This window comes from Apus apus, chromosome Z (assembly GCF_020740795.1).
Source record: "Apus apus isolate bApuApu2 chromosome Z, bApuApu2.pri.cur, whole genome shotgun sequence".
Classification (NCBI taxonomy): domain Eukaryota; kingdom Metazoa; phylum Chordata; class Aves; order Apodiformes; family Apodidae; genus Apus; species Apus apus.
In genome coordinates, this window is record NC_067312.1 from 21010482 (window position 1) to 21032252 (window position 21771).

Genomic DNA, 21771 nt, shown 5'->3' on the forward strand with positions numbered 1-21771 from the left:
AGTACAATCAATGAATGAAAACTGATTGTGGAAACATGTAATGTTTAGCATCACATTGCCCAAGAAATATTCCAATATATTAAAGAACAACCTTTTAATGTACATCTTAAAGCTTGTTGGCTGGTTAAGTTAGAAAAATGAAAATACTGTCAATGTTAGGTTACAGGATAGTCAGAATATTGTTTACCAAAATGTTAGATAGAAAGTGGTTCATAACTCAGGTGTCTTCTCCCTTACATAGGCTACTCTGACATTCATAAGGTATAAAAAACTGAACCACTGAACCACATTTCCAGAGGAAACGCAAAGCTTCAGATTTTTTGATGGAATATGGTCTAGTGTCAAGCATCTAATTTTGTATAGAAATATTTATTAAGAGTATTTTTAAAAAGACTTGAAAGACCGGGTTGCTTAAAAGAATGGGTGTACATTATAGAAATTAACAGAATTTTAACAGGAGTTGACTCTTCTTGTAATACACCATATGAATCAGAAAACTAAGAATTATTTCTGCAGTTTTCCAAAACACATCTTACATATTAAGAACACTAAGGTGTACAACAGCAAAACAAAATCCAGTGCTTCATACTTACTCAAACATGTACAGCAAATTAACCCCTTGAGCTATATGTGAAGAAACACAGCCTAGTGTATTCAACAGTGACTCATTTTCAGGGGAAAATACACTGTTGACTGGTTACTCACAACACATTACACACTAACACATTTAGGCCTTGAAACAACGATCAAATCAAACTACAGTATGTGTACTTCACATGTGTACACGTAAATTAATTGCCTTCAGTTTATGGGTTTTTTGGATATATTTTTTTTTTATTTTTTATTTTTTTTTTTTACAAACAGACATTTAAAAATTTTACAAAAATACTAGTAATGGCTCACATTGCTACCATCTCAATACTTTTCTCTTTTTTGACCTTTTCTACCACCTTGGCAGTATCCCCAGTAGTTTTTTTAGTAACTACATGCTGCTCAAGCTCCTTCTGCATAAGATCCATTGATAATACGCTCTGTCTCAGTTTGCTGATATATATCAAAACAGTATTTACATTTACATCCGAAAGCTTCTGGTTCTGTGAAATGGTTGAAAAGGCTTTTTTAAGGCCCAGAATATCGGTGGTTTCTGTTTATTTTTTTCTGGAAATAGCACCGCTTCAGTTTCAGGGGTAGGAAATCGTACTCTGTACACTTCGGGGTATGTCTTCTGAAACTAGAAAAATACATAAATTTAAATGCAGTCTTCACTCCCAACTTGTAATACAAAAAAACCCAAAACTTTAAAGTTCAACCTCTACCTCTGAAACAGGAATATTTTTATTTCTCCAATGGACTATCTATAACTGTATGTAAGAAATTATATTTTCAAATACACTTGATTCATCACACTACTCGTATTCTAAATGACTAAAAACTTAGAAATCCCCAGGAGTACTGACTGTTTTAAATATCAGTATTTCTCTAGAGGACTACACTTATAAGACCTGATTAAGCTTTTTAGGTAAAAGATTGTGGAGGAATATTTATTTACTTTCTTGAGCTGTTTCTTCTTATCTTTTACAGATATATCTTTATTCATGGCAATTTCTTCTAATAAAGCTGCCAGTGGTTCTTGAGAGTCAATTGCCCTTTGGTATTCAAATTCTTCTGTGCTGATTTGGTGACAAACTGATGGAGGTGGAAAAGTTGAATCAGTATCAACTTCAGCATATTTTATCTGAAGAAAGAGAGAAAAAAAACAGCAGAAAAAAATTAGGAAAAAGTGGATTAACAAAATCCACCACCTAAAGTCATTAAATAGAGAAGACATGGAGTAAAGACCAAAATTCTACCTCCCATCTTCCTGCACTAATTGAATGAGTTCAAGTAAGTCAAAAAACATGACAAAGGAAGCCTCTTTAACTCTTGGATGGTAAAAAGGTATTTTTTAGTAGAAATTAACGAATAACAAACTAAATAAGCAGCTTTGAACAAAGCAAAATATGTTATCAGGAAACAGAAAAATGAGCTACTAAAAAGCTGAGCAAGTAAAGATTACCCTAAAGGAAAATCAGAACATTAATGGAAACACTTTTTAACCATTCACAGTTTTCCTCACTACCACATACTTTGTCCATTCTATAGAGAAGATAGTGCTGAACGACAGAAAAACATATTTAAAAGTTTTTCTCTTTAACTGTTAAGTTTCATTTAAATACATAGTTATGGTTGAATACCAGCAGTCAAAATCAATTATCTCTTCTTAAGCTAACAGAGACAGAAAAAAGTCTTTAAGAACTGTTGTTCTTTGGAGCACAAAAGATAAATTTGATCTAGAAACACAGAGACGTAGGAGGCTTTTTCCACTGAATACTTACTCGGACTCTCTGGAGTTGTACAACATGTTCTTCTACAGAAGATTTTAAGGCAGAAGGAACACTTAAGATCTCTTGATAATTGTCCATGAGAAAAAATACTAGTTTAGCAGCAAGCAGGTCATCCAAATCCATTTCATCCTTTGAGCAGAGAATACAACGGGAAAAGGCCTGAACCATCTGATAAAAAAAAAAACACCATTGTGTATTTTTCTGTTGGGGTGGGGGGGGAGGGCCATGCGGGGAACCAGATTGTATTTTAAAAGTGATCTTTTAGAAAAAATTTAAACAGCACAATACTTACTGTGCTTCCAACACATCAATAGTTTTAAAAAAAAAGTATTGTGTACAGTAACATTGTCTGAGGAAACCGAAGATGGCTCTTTCCTCATATGTAATTTAACACTAACTTTAGACTTAGAATGGTTGAATTCCATTTTATTTGCAAGCTTTTGTCAAACAGCCACTTCATACATCTTTTCCCTCTAAACAGGTCACAAATAATTAAGATAAATAATAGAAGTATAGAGGAAAACTTAATACCATTATTTTGAAATAGTAAAATAAAATTTCAGATCCAGCTCACTTCCTGTAGTCCCATGCCCAAGCAGTCAGTTTCAAGAGTTTTCAGTCTGTGCACCAGTCACTTTTAATGTTAAAATCACAGAAGGCAATCAAGAGTTTCTCTTAAGTACTGTGGACTACCCTGCTGAATTAAAACTTAGTAGAAAAATGGACTGTAAAGGATTATTTCAAAAAGCAACATTTACATCATAACTATTTTGATCAAAGATCATTTATAGTTAATTAAATTATAACCATGGCAGTCAATTATTTCAATCAAATACTATTCATAGTTAACTAAAAAATAATTGCTGTGAAACAAATTCAAAATTTTTTATAGAGTGGCTCTACAGCTGAGTTTTCTGCTGCCCGGCTTGAAAAAGACTTGAAAATTAACTAAAAGAAATGTGTTCTTAGCCAGTCTGAATTGCTAAGAGTTATTTATGCCTAGTAACTTTGTAATAACATGCTGTTGCAAACATCAGTGATAACTCTACAAGTAGCCCTATAGAAAGGGCATTCACAAAAATTAGTGTTTGTTCTACAACTAATTAAAATTACTTTCAGATAGTTCTGTAGTTAAGTGACGAAAAGAAGTAGTACCGAAATAAACTGGTAGGATGTGTTTTTAAATGGCTGAAAACAGGTAAATCAATCATTCAGCTACATATTTATAATTATGACTGAAACAGGCAGTCTCTTTCTCTCACACTGTTTGCAGTGATAAAGAACGCCTGAGCCCTCATCTACTGGATTTTTTTTTCTCCTCTATAGTGAAATCTGGGTTGTTTTAACTTTGAAAGGTAAGGAAACTTCAAATTTATGAGCAAATTTTTTATATGCTCACAACTTACCAAGAAATCCCAATTTTTTCAAATTCAAAGTAGCTATCCACATAGCTATAATAGACAAACTATTCTTCAAACAAGAAAACTGTATTTTCTATACAGGTTCCTGTAGAATTATTTTATCTGTGCTACTTCAAAAGCCTTGTCTAGACCTTTTACCTTGCACTATACATACCAAAGCTCTGGTCCTGACTGATTCAGAAAGAGGTGGCAAATCCTTGTTAAAGCTAATTCTTGCCATCATCCTCACCAACAGCTGTAGTCTTTTCCGATTTTCTGGTGGCAGCAGGAGACAAGATATCTGAAGAGCTTCTACAGCTTTGCTGTGTTTTTGCAGCAGTCCTAGATCATAGAAGATCAAGAAATTGGGCAACTTTTCTCTAGGCATATCTCCATAACATTTAACATAGCATTTCTAAATCTGTCTCCCCAAATTCCTTCCTAAACACAACTCAGATGTATGCGCAGATACAGCAACCACATAAAAGAAGTTAAGCCTGGGTCAACAATCAGAATCTAAACAAAACGTGTTTAGGCATCAATGACAGCTATGACAATATTGATGTGTCCCTCACACTTATAGGAGTTAAATCTATGATTAATTCTGTCTACAAACTCTTGATAAAACACAGAATGTGAGCATGGTAGGGGAATTTGAAGACTGGATAGCTAGAGTAAAATCTGATAGTAATTTAAGTACCTATAAAGAGGTCTCATGACAAAAACATCACGTTTTGGGCTCTTCTAAGGCACAGTGAAAGAAGCATCTGCTACATTTCTGTGTTAACAGCACTAGTATCAGAACAAAACAGAAGTCAGGAGCAAAGTATTTGCATGACTGAAGTCTAGCAGTAATTTCTCTTTATCAAGGAAGATAGCAAAAATTCCAAGAGAAGAGTGGTAAAGCACTTTAGCTTTTAGACACATACAAATCACACCACCGCTGCCTCAAATGACTGAAAAATATAATCTGATAAGACTTTCTTTGCTATTTCCTTAGGTCCTCCACTCACCAGAAAGCCTATCCATGGAAGGAAGAAAGAAGACCTATAATCACTGTGGAAAGGTTCTAATTCCCAGAAGGCAACAACATGAAAAGTCAAAGACTAAAATCTTTGCTTATAAATGTCTCCAGACTTAGATTTACTGCCACTTTAGCAAGCCATATTCCATTAAAAAACCTACAGAAATGCAACTGCAGTCATTAATCTGCTTTTTCATATTTTGTAAATGTACAACTGGCTAAGCATTTATTACTTCACAGGCAGCATTCAGTGTTAGCATTGACACTTACTTAATAATGGTACTGTATGTACTGTGCATTATCCTCTGCTTTTACCTACAGCTTCTTAAAATGGTCTTTATACTAGACTCATTGTTAAGACTTAATTGCACATTGAACAGAATCCAAAACTTTCTCCTTTGTCTTGCAGCTGAACCCAAGAAAATTGCTTCCTCCTCTTCTCCCCTATCCCCAAGAATCACAGATCAAATCTCAGAGGAGTCAGGGTGATCAGAGAACAACTTGCAACAGAAACTACAAATTGGGCATCTCTGCATTATATTTACCTGTCTTACTACTGGTTCTAAGTAATTTTGAGTACAAAAAGGAAGGTTAGACTTCATCACAGATATGATGAATTGTATTCTTGAACTCCCTTCACTGGCTAGATAGGGAGCATAATCTTGAATTGTAAACAACATGGAAGACACCTGGAAATCACATGGACCAACCCTATCCTCTCAGTCAGAGAGGCTGCCTAATTCAGGTATCCCGTATCATCCATTTAAGGACAAATGCAGCTTCTTAGCCATTCAAATGCTGGTGTAAGGTGTCTGGAGGAGGCTGTTTAGGTAAGACTTCTAGAGCAATGTGACATTTGCATGCCTACATGAACAGTGCATCTAAGTAAATTGTCTAAGTATGAAGATGGAAAACAAACTAAGTATTTCTTGAATGGCTGGATTCCTGTGATGTTCTCTGTACATTTATTTTTGTTAGTAAGGAAGGATTCCATATTAGCATCTCATTTATTTTTGTGGAAGACAACATAATGATTTCTTCTTAATCAGTGCACAATTTCCTTTCATTTCTACATAAACCCTGGCATGAATTCTTCTTTCTTGTTTTTACGTATGAGAAATACTGCATAATCAAACTCTCAAAACCTAAAAGATGTGAAATACAATGGAAAAGCAAACAGAAATAATGAAAGGAGAGGAAGAAATTTTAGACATTATCAAGAACATCTGCTGTCTAAGAAAAAGTTAAAAAAAAAGAATATTCAGTTTGAAGCATGATTGTCAACTAATAAAGTATAAAACTACTAAACTCCACAAATGAAAGTGCTATTCTGAATTACTTTTTCATCTGAATAGTTTATTAAAAGCAATGTTGATCCCACTTAAATAAGCCCTGAAAAAAAAAAAAAAAGTGAGATGCTGTGAAGCATGGTTACTTTTCAACTCAGTTGATCTTTTCTGAAATGTAGCTGTAAAATGTAATAAAATACATTCACATTTACTGTCTTTCAATGGGCCATCTATAGCTACAAGACAGGGGAATTTGATATAGTGTGAATTGTGTAAAAGTTACAGTTAATAATTAAACTACTCTTTCTTTACAGCACTAGATGAGTTCATGTCTATTCTATAAGGATTCCAATTTCTTTTGGATGTCATATCGCCAGGGTTAAAAATGGTCCTTATATGTCTAAATATTTTTAGTGCAGACTTCAGTTAAGCAATTTCTAAAAGCTTATGTAAGTTTAAAGAGGCATAGGCACTTGTAAAAAAATAAATCAGTTGAAATCCAGCTTTTCGGAGTGGCAGTGTCAAGCTATGAACAGAAGCCTTTAAAAATGATAATGACAAGCAATAGAAAACTTTTGGACTAACATAATCACAATATTAGAAGACAGAAGAGTAAAATAGCTTTGTGATATGAAAAAAATAAATATAAATATGTTGTCTATGTAAAATGGATGGGACAGGTCCTAAAGAAATGAGCTGTGATACTGTTTAGTATGGTAAATTAATTCCAGGAAGGTAATTAAAAATAATAGTTTTTACATTATCCCAATCTACTTACCTAACACACAAACAAAAACATCAAAAAAATTAAATGTAAGAAGAGGTTCTTTCATCTGACCAAAGTAATCCACTATAGTTCTAAAGACATCTCTTTCAAATCCTGAGTATGTAGGCTGCTTCAAATCTGAGCAGCTGGGCCCTACAAATAAAAATAAAAAGGAGAAAATTCATTTGTAGCCACTAATCATATCACTGTTTTCTACCTCAGTCAATAAAAATGCAACTTCAAGTAGAAAAAGAAAACAAAACTTAGACTAGTTCTTTAAAATAGAACTGAAATTGTATTGATTTATTGAATTACTCTACTTCCAATAGGTCTAGTGTAAACATGGAGAAAAACATTTATACTTAAATCTGTATAAAATTCATCAAAATAAGCTGCACTGTTGAAAGAACATATGCTGGCTAATTTCCAGCTTTGTTTAAAGCAATTATCAGGAATAATACTGATTGAGAATATAAAGGGGCTTTGGTGAAAGACTAAAGGCACAGTCAGTTCAATTGATTTTTATTGATTGTTTTTTGGGTGTTTTTTTCACCCTCTCCTGAGTTTACTTACAATTTGCTAGACATTTCATTGCTGATAATATCCAGTGAGGTAGATCCTCTGCATATGGGAGAAACAGACAAATTAACCAGAGCAAAAAAACCTGAGAAAAATGTTAAACCATAAGTGAAGCTGAAAATTCTTGAAGATGTTCCTTCTATCTAGTCGACTGACTGATTGCAAAGGCAGGCTAAACCTTTATGCAGGATCTAGCTTGAATGACATCTATACCTTAGTAGCTCCAGTATTCAACCGGTTACACCTACTGCTCTTGCAACTCACTCAGCAAAATGAATCTCACTGCAAATCCTTACCCTACCCTGCTAAAATCTGCCAAACTGGCTCAAGCTACACTTTCATTAGTACCCCACGGTGAAGTGTTTACAATACACTGAAGATGAAAGGCATTCATGCACTCAGTCTTGTCCTTTCTACAAGGAGGAAGTTAACATCTTGAGGTGTTCCAGTTGCCTTTAAAATGAACCTGTATAAGCTTTGGAGGGGGTTTAATTCACAAACCAAATTTGTCAGGCTCCAATCTCATTTTTCACTACTCTACAAATTTTGTAGAAAACGTGGTGGCAACACTATTGTAAATGTTATATCACAGCAGCAAAGATGCTTTGCTTTTTCCTGATGTGCAAAGCAGTTTTAAACTTGATAGTAATTTCAAAACACGTTGACTGAAAACTCAAAAATGAGAAATTTTACAGTTCCCTCAGTGTACATTTTGATTGTCTCTCAATTTTTAATACACATTTTCCTCATGTAAACACTCCAATTCAGGCAGTTAAGGGCTGGGCTGACAAAGCCAGCTTGAGTTGAATAATATCCCTATCTTTATAAATGAAAAGTTGCTGCTCTTTCACCTTCATATTTCAAACCCTGCTAAAGTAGAACTGTGTTTGAGAGAGTAAATATGGAATAAACACTGATTCTTACTATTGAAATGTAAGAAGATAACAATGACATACTTAGTAAAAAAACTAGTGGAGATGTGGTCATACAAGTATAAAGATGTTACAAGTTAGTAGACTAGAATTAACATTTTCTTACACTAGTAAGCTACAATACAAAAGTTAAGTGAAAACTTCTAAAATACTCACTTGATTTGTCTTCTAAAACGACAATGCCTTGCTTATTGACATTGTATGCATTTTGGACTATATGCTTCGAATTCACAAGCTTTGTGTCTAATACTTCATTCAGAGAATCCAAACCCAAGACCTTTTGTAATCTGTAAAAATACATGAAAACATAGTTCATACATCATCTAATCTAGAAAAGGCAAACACGTTGTATTAGGATAGGTATCATTCTGAAAAAGAGGCCTCTCCATTTCGAAGTTTCGTAGTTGGAAGGGACCCACAAGTACCATCAAGTTCAATACCCTGCATCTCACAGGACTACATAAAACTAGACCATATGGCCACAAGCATTGTCCAGATGCTCCTTGAACTCTGACAGGTTTGGTGCCATGACCACTTCCCTGGGGAGACTGTTCCAGTTAACAATCACCAAAGTTCCTTTTCCAGCCCAGTCTGAACTGCCCCTGAAGCAGCTTCATTCCTTTTATACGTGTCCTATTGCAGGTCACCAGAGAGAAGAGATCAGCACCTCTCCCTCCTCTGTCCCCCTTGGTGAAGTTGTAGACTGCTGCCATGAGGTCACCGATCAGCCTTCTCTTCTCCAAGCCGAACAAATCAAGTGACCTTAGCTGCTCCTCTCCTAAGTCTTGTGCTCGGGACTTTTCATCATCTTGGTCACCCTCATCTGGACACTTTCTAACAGTTTGATGTCATTCTTATACTAAGGAACCCAAAACCGCCTTCAGTACTCAATGTAGGAGTGCAACAGTGCAGTTCGGGTGGGGCAATCACCTCCCTCAACCAGCTGGCTATGCTGTGCTTGATGCACCTCAGGACTCAGTTGACTCTTTTGGCTGCCAGGGCACAATGTTGACTCATATTCAGCTTGCCATCAACCCATACCTCCAGATGACTTACTGTGGGGCTGCTCTCCAGCATCTCAAACCCCAGCTTGTATATGTAACCAGGGTTATGCCATTTCAGATGCAGAATCCAGCACTTGCTCTTGTTAAATTTCATACAGATGGTGATTGCCCAGGTTGCTAGTATAAACAGATCTCTTGGTAAGATCTCTTTACCCTCAAGGGAGTCCACAGCTCCTCCTAACTTATTGTCAGCAAACTTACATAATGTACATTTGATTCCTGTATCGAAATAATTTATAAAAGCATTAAAGACCACGGGCTCTAAAATCAAGCCCTGGGGAGCCCACACTTGTGACTGGGATTTGTGACTCAAGACAGATGTAACTCTGTTTACTTAAAACTTTGAGCTGGACCTGTCAGCCAATTGCTCACACAATGTATTATGGACTGGTTTAGCTGTGTCCTGGATATTCGGTTTGGAAGGATATTGTAAGAGACAGTACCAAATGCTTTGCTAAAATCCAAACTCACGACATCTACTGGCTTCTCTTGGTCAACCAGATAGGTGATCCTGTTATAAAAGGATATTTTGTTGGTTAAGCAGGACTTTCCCCTTGTGAATCCATGCTAGCTATGGCCAATGACTGCATTGTGCCTCAAGTGTTTACCAGTAAATCCCAGAACTATAGAATGGTTTGTGTTGTAAAGAACCTTCCATGGGCAGGGACACCTTCCACTAGACCAGATTGCTCAAATAACCATTTCCATAATCTTACCAAGCACTGAAGTGAGACTGATAGGCCTGTAGCTATCAGGGTTTTTTCCTTGTTACCCTTCTTGAAAATTGGGTGCAGATTTGTCAGCTTCTAGTCAACTAAGATTTCTGCAGATTCCAAAGACAATTGAATAATGGTGGAGGGTGGTTCCATAATGACATCAGCCAGCTCTTTCAGTACCATGGGATTAATCCCATTGGGCCCCATAGATTAATGCACATCCAGCTAGAGCTTCTAGTTCCAAACAAGTTCAGGATTAGCTGGGAGTTTATCATCCCTCGAAGCAGTCTTCCAACATAGGGCTCCACAGATCCCAGGGCCCATCATTGGTGTTGAAGATGGAAGAGAAGAAGGTATTAAATGTCTCTGTTTTGTCTACATGCTCATTTGTGAAGTGATGGATTTCATCAAGCAAGGGACCAATGTTATCTCTGATTCTCCTTTTGGTAGTCACATTGCTTACAAAGCCTTTTCTTGATGTCTTTCACAGTCCTGGCCATCAAGCTTTGGTTCTACCTACAGTGGCAAACAGCATGCATCTCTGTAGTCCTCCCATGATGCCTGGTTTTGCTTCCATTGTCCATACACTTTCCTTTTCTGACCGAGTTCTAGAAGTGGATCTCTACCCAGCCAAGGCAGCCTTCTGTCCTGCTTGTTTGACTTAAACAGTTTGGAACTGCCTGCCCCCAACCTCTCAATAGATGGCATGCAACCCTGTACCTTAAAAAGGAGATTCCCAGGGAACCTGGCAGTTTTTCCTGTCACAAATGATTTGTCACTCAATTACTTCATAGTCACTGTGATCAAGACAGCCACCAGTCACCACTTCGCTCATGACCTCCTCTCTGTTTACAAACAAAAAAATCTAGGAGAGTCACCTCTCCTAGTCAGCTCCCTTTGTACCTGCACCAAGACATTACCTTCAACATGCTTCAGAAATTTCCTGAACCTTTTTGTGTCCACTGTACCATATTCCCAGCTGATGCCTAGGAAGTTAAAATCACCTATTAAGGACAAGGGCAGTTGATCTAGAGACATACCTTAATTTCTTGTAGAGTAATTCATTGGTGTAATTGTCCTGGCTTGGGTGGTCAATGGTAGAATGCCACAACATCTGCTTCATTTTTTTTCCCCCTTCATCCTTACCAAGAGGCTCTCAACTGTGCTGTCACCAGCTGTAAGCACTAAATAAATAATCCAACGTCTCCCTTATGTACAGCATCACCACCTCACCTTGCTCATCCTGCCTAGCCCTCCTGAAGAGTCTATAGCCATCCACCATAGCACCTCAGTCCCAAGACTCATCCCACCAGGTTCTACTTATGCCAAGTGGATGTTCAAGGGTGTTCTGGGACTGGGCCAAAGTTTCTAGCTCTTCTTTCTTATTCCTCATGCCGTGCACATTAATATAAAGACATTTCAAAAGTGCCGCAGTGTACTCAGTACATTGTAGAGCAGACTGAAGTATCTCCAAATATTTGTCCCAAAAATATTGGCATGTCACCCCCAGGCTGATCTCTAGCAAGCCTGTTTGTACTCCTTTCTCCCTTCAAATCTTGTTAAACCTTTTTCAATAAGCCCTGCTAATTCCTGTAAAAAGATCCTTTTCCCACTTTGAGACAGGGGTACCCTGGGTGTTGCAAGTAAGCGTGGTGTCATGTAGACCAACCTGGGATCAAAAAGTACAAAATTCTGGTGACAGCGGTCTCAGAGCCAGGAATTGATCTGCTGAGTGTTCCTATTTCTTCCCTCATAATTCCCTGCAACTGGATGGGTACAGAATAACACTACTTATGCTCCTGATCTCTAAACCTGTTGTCACAAGGCTCTGAAGTCTCTCTTGATTACTCTTGGACTTCTTATTGCAACTTCATCACTGCCTACATGAAAAAATACTGGATAACAATCCAAGGGCCATTCCAAAGCACTTGGTTTTCTACTCCCAACTTTCATCTGGGCCCCAGTGAGGCATGTGACTAAGACACAAAGAAGTGTGTCTGGTCTGCATATTGGGCCTTCTGTTCCTCTCAAAGGAGGGTCTCCTATGAAAATCCCTGGTCTTTTTTTTCTCCTTTATGAAAGTGGTTTTGATGCAGAACGTAAGTCAATTTAGCTTTGGTGACACCTCCAACCTAGATGAACCATAGTCCTCGTTATTGTTTGATTCCATTTCCAGAGCCTCATACCTATTATGCAAAGTCACTTGCAAAGGTGAGGTAGTCACAGATGAGATGCTCTTTATATGTCAGACTGGAACTTATTGCTAGTCCCCACTATCCCTTAAATCACTGTGTTTAGCCAGGTGGAGAGGGGATAGGCAATCCTCTGTATCATGCATCCTGTCTGCCTGACAGGTCTGTACTATGGAAGATAGGGTTGCAATTCCTGAAAGAGACTCAGGGAGTCTCTTTCAGGCTCCCTGATACTTCATAACCGACTGACTCACTTCTTTGCAGAGCTCTGTCACTATGCAGAGGAGTTCCTCCACCTAGACAGATCTCTACTTTAGGGAGGTTTCCCTGCTTTAGGAAACTTGCCTGTGCTCCATGCTGGAATGCTCCACTGCAGATCATGCCAGCACCAGACATGCCAGCCTCAGCATCAAGTTTATTACACGGAAGTAATATGCCAGATTAAATAAATGTAATCATTACTAAGGCCTCAGTTGTGCTGTAAAAATAGCTAATGTTTTGTGTTTGTTGTTTTTTTTTCTTCTGCATAAATTATCTAAAGCAACAACTGTTACTTTGCATAGGATAATCCCTTTGGAAATAGTAAAGAATATATGAATCTCAAAGCTTTTAACACTCAGCTCTTCTATTTCTTATCTCATATGAGGTAGTGCACTTGTCTTTGAAAGGTTTCATGGTATTGTGCTTCTACAGAAGTGCTTCTATTTCAGAGCAACTAGAAAAAGACTGTGGAAAACTGATTAAACAACACCAAGCCCATACAACAAAAGGACCTGTGTAATGCAGCAGGAAAAAAAGAGTCAAAAGGTATTAAGCACAATAAAGTTTCTTTGCAAATGTTGTTTGCTGAATCTGTAGGCCAAGTAACAAGTGGTATAGCTAGTCTAGCCATGATGGCTTTCATAGCACTGATGAAAGGTGTGCAGGTGAAAGTACAAGCATTACCAGAGAAGACTTACCTACTACAGAGTTTTGCTTGAACAGCAAATGACTCACAAGTATACTCACCGGGCCAAAGTCATGGATTTCCATATCTCTTGTACATTTGTTTGCGTTAGCTCTCTACGGAACACAAGTTTGCATGCTGGCACTTCCCCTATAGCTATACTGTGTCTCTTGTACCACATCTCAGAGTTCTGAAATCAGAAAAACACTCATTAACTGGTGTCTTTTCAAGTATTAAACAGTATAATAGACTTATAGTACAGCACACTGCCTCTTACAAGTATTTTTAAAATCCAGTAAAGTGTCCAGGATGTGAGTATTTAGGTTTCACAGACATGCAGCACCTTTTCTCTGTTATGTAACTTTTCCAAAGCTGACAAATTAAGAATAGTCATAAAATTCAGGAGTCAGTGGCCTCTAGATCTGTGTTCAGATCCTCTCCATTATTAAAGTCAGCTCAACTCACTTTTTTCCAAATAACACTCTAAGACAAAAACTCTGCTTATGAGAAAACTACTATACAATTATTAGATGAGAGATCAAAGGCTTATGTTCATCCTTGTTCAGCATATGCTGATCATAATTATTAGGATCACTGGCAGGTTCTTTACATGAAGAAAGTAAAAACAAATAGCTACAGCTGAAGACACCTATCATATCAATTCCACCATTATAACAAAATAAAGTAAAACAGAGAAGGCAAGAGATTTCTATCCTCTATTCTGCCTTCACATCCAAGCTTGATGTTTGAACATGGTCATCAAAGTGTCAACAGGTGGACATAAAATACAGTTTGTTGGCAGTATGCTTTGTTCAAGGCAAAACACCTAATCCTTCCCAGTTCTTCGTTTTACATCAGAGAGCAGTGCTAGAGCACAGCAACAGCTTTCCTTGTGATGACAATCAAACCACAACATGCGCTCCAGGAATGTACTTAATTACTCCAAGCACTAGTAATCCGTCATTCCGTAACATTAGACTAGAGCTAGTTCAAAACAAATAGTACCTTGTGAAATTACCATCTGGTCTCCCACATCAGTGATGCACTACACAGGCCCATGCCCATTAATCCACACACAGCTCATAAGTACCCTGACTGTTGCTGGAGCAAGAAGTTGCCACCACGTTCAGCTACCTGTCTACTTCTATCTTTCAGTGGAAGCTACACTTTTCTATAAAAAAGCCAGCAGAAACAAGCTTTTTCCTTTGCCTCAGTTTCTTCAACTTAGGGTTCCCTCTGTTAACCAAACCTGACAATGAAGAGATTTTGAGCTATGCCAGACTGTAAGCTTTGCATATGAGACAGATGTATAAAGACAGTCTTTTGTTAACATTTATCAGGCCAGAATGCTTGGATAGAAATTTTGAGCAGACATCTGGAAGCTGTAACATGTTAAAACTGCAGCAGAATCTTGTTCTGTACCAAAAACACTTTATTCTTTTTCCTTGTCTTTGGCACAATCTTTTCTTTCTTCCCTAATCTTCTACCTAGTGTTGAAACTCTAGTGACCATGCTTTTTCCTCTTCATGTAACTGTTGTACGTGAAAGGTGGACTCAATCTGCACATAAGTAATTGCATTACAAATAAGAAATAACCATTCATTCAGAATCTCTAGATTTACAGCAAAATTATAGGAGCTACTTTTCCAAGCAGACTATTGATCACACCGGGAAATCCAAGGCTAGTGCCCTTCACTGATGAGCATTAATAGGAAGGCTAAAATTATCAAGTCTACAATAAACACTGGAGGGAGAGTTTAGAATATACTAAATTCCATCAGTGTAGGTTACTGAGATGTCCAAGTGGAAAAAAACTGATACAATTTTTGGTTACTAATAAAAGGAACAGGTTTTTTCCACAACTTTACAAGGCTGGATCAATCCAGGTTAAGTACGGGGTACAATGATTCTCAAAAAGGGCAACAATTAAACCAGAACCACTTCTACTTAACCACAATGTATTCCTTATAAAAAGGAAATTGAATCACTAACATCATCATCATCGCACCTAGAAAGAGTGTAATACTGTATATCTTCTGCTACATGAGGTGTCTGAATACGAGGAACAGTGTAAATGACAGTAAAGTAGCTTTTTTTCTTGTAGTATAAAAAATACTTCATTTGAATTAGAGCAAACTGGGATGCAAGCATACTGGCAAATATAACTATGCTGAACTTAGGATGCTCAGGAATTTATCACCTGCAGCTGAAAGAACATTCAAAGCCAACATCCTCAGCAAAACATTATGAAGACCTTGACTTCACATAGGTTTAAAATAAAAATATTGTGCATTTAATTTTATAACCAAGTATTTTGTGCCACAACAAAGAGATTATGAGTTCAGTTTTGGTTTCCAAACACACTTATGTCTGGGGAAATTAATACCAGACATCTTACCATTGTGACTGATTTCGCTGGGATGTGTTCTTGGGAGCTGTCAGCCTTCAATTCATCCCAGCCTGGAAATTTAATTATTTCCTTTCCACATGAAGGTTTCTTTGGGTATGGCTTCAGAGGTGAGGAAGGAGGAAATCTACAATTAGAGAATATTTTTAAAGCTTCTGAACACCACCCTACTCCATATTTACCAATGCAGAAACTGCAAATGCCTTTACATGCAAAAATAGAACAAATGCCTTGGACACTCTCAGTGCTACTTAATTGTGTGACAACTGGTGCTGAGTGACATGGAAAACATCCTAAAGTGGCTTGCTTGGCCTCCCTCTGCTGCTTTAAACAGGTCAGGTCCTTTGTACCTCCCATGACACAGCTTAGCCTTGAGCGAGCATCTGATAACTCAGTATATCCCAACTAGCACCAGCTGCCTGTGCATAAAAAGATTGACACACATCTTCACTAGAAGACACTGATTCTGCTGAAAAAGCTGTGGGCAGATCTTCCCCATGTCAAGTGCACTGTTAGCATATACCTCCTAAAGCTGCATCATTACGTCACATGACTAATACTTCTATTTAATTAGCATGCATGCAAGTGTCCACACAAGCTTTTGTCCACATTACCATGTTCTTCTGAGTTTACACACTTTCTGTGCAAAGATCATACTCCTCCAGTTCTTTTCTGGAGTCTTTTTCCAGCTGTTTGTGCAGAAAACCCATTCACTTTCTAAGGCATTTCAAGAGGCACCTTGAAGAAATTAGCAGAAATAAACACCAAGGAAAAACTATTCCAGACCACACTCAGCTGAGTAACACCTCCAGCTTGAACAGAATTAGAAGTACTGCCTAAATGAGCACATACAAGGAAATGAATGGCAACACCTCAGGAAGTCAAATCTGTTTGACAGCAACTTACCAACAGATTGGCTCAGGTCAGATCTTATTTACAAGCGCTTCTAGAGTTTAGATGTTGAGATTCCCAACACTTCCAGAAATAGCCTCAGCCTCACTCACTCTTTTAATCACAACATAGAAGACAGTTATGTCTGTAATCATCTACCATGAGATTGTACACTGTTGGCTAGTGTGAATTTATCTTACTGTGAAGATGTTAATGTTCAAGAAAACCTCAAGTTTGCCCTAAAATTTCACCCCATCCTCTCAAGGAAGTTCCAAAATTTAATTAAATTACTTTTACACTGCAGTTTTGTTAGACCAGTTTTGCCCCACAGCTTAAACATGTTCTGCTTTTGGCCACACACACTGAGTCCATGTGGAATAACCCACAAAGCTCTGCAACAGAATCTCCACAACATGGGAAGATATTGCTTCCTTCCAAGAAACCAAGAAAAGTAATAAGCACCTTGCATTAAGCCTACAAGACTTACTCTGTCTTTTAAAAGTGACCTGGGTCATATTGGAGATGTTCAGCTGTTCCATGTTCTCAAGTATTTTTCAGCTATTTGTTTTTTGTTAGAGTTTAATGTTAGAACATTTGCAGCTTTTTTTTTCCTTTGCCTTTCAGTATTTCCAACAGTTATGTTTTCCCCTCCAGTTCTTCACAACTTTTAGCTTTATGTCATTTTGCTGACTTGATTCTCAACCAACCAGTAAATAAATGAGCTCTTACAAGTAGAAAGAAAGAGGAGCATTCCCTTTTCAGGTAGCGTTACAGCAGGACCTAAATAGAGGTAAGTTTTTGTATGGCCAACAAAAAGCCCCTGATGTTATGATGAGCAAAATAATGTTACCTAAAATGAGCAACTGAGGACCAATCCTGGGCTGACATGTCAAGATTAGCATGGTTTTACACTCAGCAACACTACTAGTTTTAGGAGCTTAGACAAGGAGGAAATGGAGATAGCTGTTTGTGTCCAGGGCAACAGATACAGAACAGGGTCAACTAACTTGACGTCAATGGTATAACAAGTACCACAACTAGATTCCCAAAAGCTTACTAGCAATGCAAGAGTACTAACATTTTTCCTTTTGTCCTGATTTGAGCCAGGATGAAGGCAGTTTTCCTTTTACTGATTTGGTTAGATTCTAAAAACGTGAAGCCTGACAGCTTCCAAAACTGGAACTTATTATTGTAAACTACACTGAGCCAGTAAGTTAGGACACACAGATAGCCTTCGCTGTCTTTAGAAACCACACGAGTTCTCACCTTCACACTTAATACTTGCCCAATACTCTCAGGCAAAACAATATTTGGCAATATCTCTTTTTCACACTGTGCAGTGAGAGCAGGCAAATACACTTACATGCAAAGTGAATTATTGACGACTGCGCAGCACAGCGTACAACTACAGACAGCTACAGCCCTCATAAAAAAGTAAAGATCATTTACAAAGTAACCTTAGGAAAGTCCACCAGAGGGAGCTGCCAAGACATTAAAGACAAGAATGAAGGCGGGCTGGAAAACAGATGTTTAGCTCCACAAAATAGGAAAGAGAAAAGTTTTTGTTTTATACTCTAAAGCCAAACATCAAAAACATGAGTAGCATACATAGTCTATGTGCCCAGCCCGGTGGGAAAAAATCTGGATCTACTTAATGACACACGAAAGGAATGCAGTTTTAGTAAAATAAAAAATGTTCAATTAGTAACTTAGGTTTTGAATGGGAGGAGAAGAAAGAATGTTCTTAAGACAGCTATAATGAAAGAGCTCTCTTATCCAGCAGATCATTAGGCAAAGCACATACAAAACGAAATGTGCAGAAATATTGCAACCAACCAACTTTCACAGACTGCAGTTTAGGAAAGTCATGGCTGAAAATACAAAGGAGAAAATAACAAAATAATTTTAATGTTTCATTATGCCAGTGGGAAACAAACACAAACAAACCACAAGCACATGACCAGTGAGATATAGCATAGTATGAGTGATCACCAAAAAATATGTTTAATCTTTTGACAAAGAATTAATGCCCAGAGAGGAGACAAAGTACTTAGCTCCTAAAGCACCAGTGAAAAAATTCTGTGCAGATGGTACCGTCCTAAGAACAGTCAGAGCAGGACTGGGCTAGGAACATACCAAACCAGTAACACCTACATCATGTTTTGTACCAACATCAACTGCTTTTCTAATTCTGTTTAAATATGCAAAAAGCACACTCCTTTATATTTAACTTCTCGAGGCCAAAATAAATATGTTCAATCCTCTGCAGCTATTCTTGTCTTCTCTATTTTTCCAATTGGAACTAGTCGATGACTAGGTAAACTATCCCAATATCTTGCCCCTCTATAGCTTCCTTAAGCAGATGGCCTGAGAAGAATCTACAGAACAAGTGTACATGATACATCCTCAGAATGCTTTGACAGCCTCCTGTCATGTTCAAAGCACAGACTGCAGAAACAGATTGTTGTGAGATACTTAGTAACAGACTTTCTTGGGTTAATACACCTAGCCCTTCAAATTTGAGTTCCAAATTCTAAAATGTAACATTGTAAATTGAGGTGCTGGAGCACTCTCCTATGGAGACAGGCTTAGAGTTCGGATTGTTCAGCCTGGAGAAGAGAAGGCTCCAAGGACAACTCATAGCCACCTTTCAGGAGAAGGGGGCCTAAAGGAAAGCTGGGGAGGGGCTTCTTATAAACGCAGTGAGACAACAAGAGGTAATGGATTAAAAGGATGAGCCTTGTCTCTTTAAAACTCCTTAAAAAAAAAGACTTATAAAAGACTTTAAAACTCAATAAATATATAAAGAAGTTATATCATTAATGACTTTTAAATTCAGAAGGCCTCTCTCTTCTCTCAGGAGTGGAAACAACATCCAAAACAGTCAGGGGATTAGGGGAGAGAGAAAGACAACCCTAGCTGGATGCTCAATGGCATCATCACTTTCATCCACGTCATGGTAACGCACTCTTCCAACACTGACAAACCTGCTGTCTACCAACAGGAAACAGAGCTTGCTACTTTGTAAGAGCTGCAAAAGCTTTTATTAGTATTCACAGAATGTAATTCAGTAAAAATGTCCCCAAAAATGTTAAAAAACAAACAAGCAAAAGAAAAAACCTACTAAATTAAGCTAACATTAAATCATGAAAATTACCTATCACTAAAAAAAAAAGTCTTTAAAAAGAAGGAAAGAAAGAAGTATCAACACCTATTCAAAGGCATTCTACAAGAACATTTGTAAGACCAAGGCACAGGAGTGTTTTGGGAACTCCCTGCTTCCAAAAAATATTTTTTTCAGATACAGTAGAGAGCTTTACCTATATAAATGGCCATCATCTTGAAACTCCTCTTTACCCCATCTTCCTTTAATGTCTTCAATAACATGATTTTTCAGGAACTTTTTAAGCAGTTTAACCGTTTGACTGCGAGTCACTTCTGGGCCAAAGTTTTGATTAGAGCCAAGCAGTTCATGTAAACAGTCCACGGCCTCCGAGGCTTTGAAGCAACGCTCGTAGCTTTTGAAGCGACACCGGTGCTTCCGTAAAGGCATCCCCGCACGAAAAAGTTCTATTATCTCGTTCCACTAGGGAAGAAGAACAAAGCCAACCGTTACGGGAGCTCTTGTACTAGAAGCATTTTAATTGTACAAAGCAAAATCAGAACGCAGAGTTACGTACTTTTCCGATCATCTGCATTTATCAGCACAGTGAAACCTAAAGCTGTTACCTAAACAGTTGAGATCTGAGAACAAACAGGAGATCTAGGAAGCTGAAAGATCTAGAGCCCTATAATGCATAAGCTCTACGGATACAGCTTTAACCAGCCCTTGGTTCCGACTTTACAAGGGGCTGGGCTAAAGCTCCGCTCTGCTGAGCTCTTCCACCCCCCCAGGCCCGCGGGCCAGCAGCCCCACAGGCCCCGCGTCGGGAGCACCAGCACTCGGACGGCTGCTGGGGACCGAGTGCTCCGCCGGGGGCCAAGCCCGGGCTACCTGGGACGGGCCCAGGGAGCGCAGGGGCTGGCGGCACCCGACCCTCAGGCCGCAGAGGCCCAGCCAGCAGGGCAGGCCCCCAGGGCCAGACCGCCTCTAGGCAGCCGGCCGGCACCCCGGGGACCCGAGAGAGCCGCCATCGGGACGCAGGGCCCTCCCGGAGAGCCTACGGCTGCACCAGGCGGAGACAGGGGCACAAAGGGACAGGGCAGGGCGGCGCAGGGGGCACTCACCAGGCGGGTGGCGCGGTAGGGCCCGGGCCCCACCAGCCGCGGCTCCATGGCAGCGCCCGCGCCTCGCGTCGCCACGGAAACCAACGGCCCCGCGCGCCGCGCCCGCCAGCGTTCGAACTGCGGCCCGAGGCGCGTCGCGCCCCCCCTATTGGGTAGCGGCGGCGCCACGTGACCAGACCGCCCCGCCCTTGATTGGCGCGGGGAACCGCCCCACCCCGAGACAGGAGGGGCGGAGCCCGCCCCCGCCCCTGGCCCCGCCCCGCCCCAGGCCCCGCCCCAGGGCCCGCAACCAGCCGGACCTGCCCGCAGAGCTCTCTCTGCCCCGCGAGCCGCCGCGTCGGTAAGGAGCATCCCACCTTTCCCTTGCTCCAGGGGAAAACAAGCAAGCGAGCAAGAAAGACTGCACGCCTTACGAGAGAAGCAGCTACTACTGCCAGTGCTTCTCCTCCACCAAAGCTAAGGAATAAAGAAAAAAAAAAGTCCTTCCCTATAACATTGAACAATTTTGCTGACTTCAGCATGTAACATGCACAGTTTTTAGGTAGGAAAAAATGTAACCATCCAGGTCAAGGCTGGGGTTCTTGCAGGTGGCAGCGTTATGCGTAGCAAGGCAGGGTTTAATATTTTGTGGTGATGTCATTAGTGTCGTTACACTATATGCAACTGCTTAGGATACATCACACTACTCACTGAAACAGTATCTTCTCTTTGTCCAAATGCTTCATAACTAACCAGTGACGAGAAATCATGCAGCAGGAATCTGAAATGGCATTTGCTGACAGCTTACTGAATGATGAGCGTCTCCAGTTTCTGCTCCTGATTATTCATTCCTAATCTCAAACAACTGACTCTGGAAGCAGTTGGCCACTGTACAACTGCTGGACTTGGAACGTTTTTCCTGGCTCCTCTCTCTTCAGCATCTGTACCTCTGCAGAGCTGCTTCATCTTGACCGT

The 21771-nt window shown here is 39.2% G+C and overlaps 1 protein-coding gene across 2 annotated transcripts; it reads right to left on the reverse strand.

Annotated features, from left to right (window-relative positions):
• Positions 1-1072: 1072 nt before the first annotated feature.
• On the reverse strand, positions 1073-20924 carry DEPDC1B (DEP domain containing 1B). 2 transcript variants are annotated; one of them, XM_051642766.1, is made up of 11 exons: positions 20818-20924; positions 19911-20176; positions 15691-15826; positions 13355-13482; positions 8531-8661; positions 7437-7484; positions 6876-7016; positions 3960-4126; positions 2376-2552; positions 1550-1735; positions 1073-1231 (listed from the first exon to the last, which is right to left on the reverse strand). In XM_051642766.1, exons 1-11 carry the CDS (start codon positions 20863-20865, stop codon positions 1073-1075), a joined length of 1587 nt encoding a protein of 528 aa, XP_051498726.1. In that variant the 5' UTR covers positions 20866-20924. The 2 variants fall into 2 exon arrangements, with proteins under 2 accessions (XP_051498726.1, XP_051498727.1); XM_051642767.1 differs by lacking the exon at positions 1550-1735 and having other exon boundaries at positions 20818-20865.
• Positions 20925-21771: the final 847 nt, after the last annotated feature.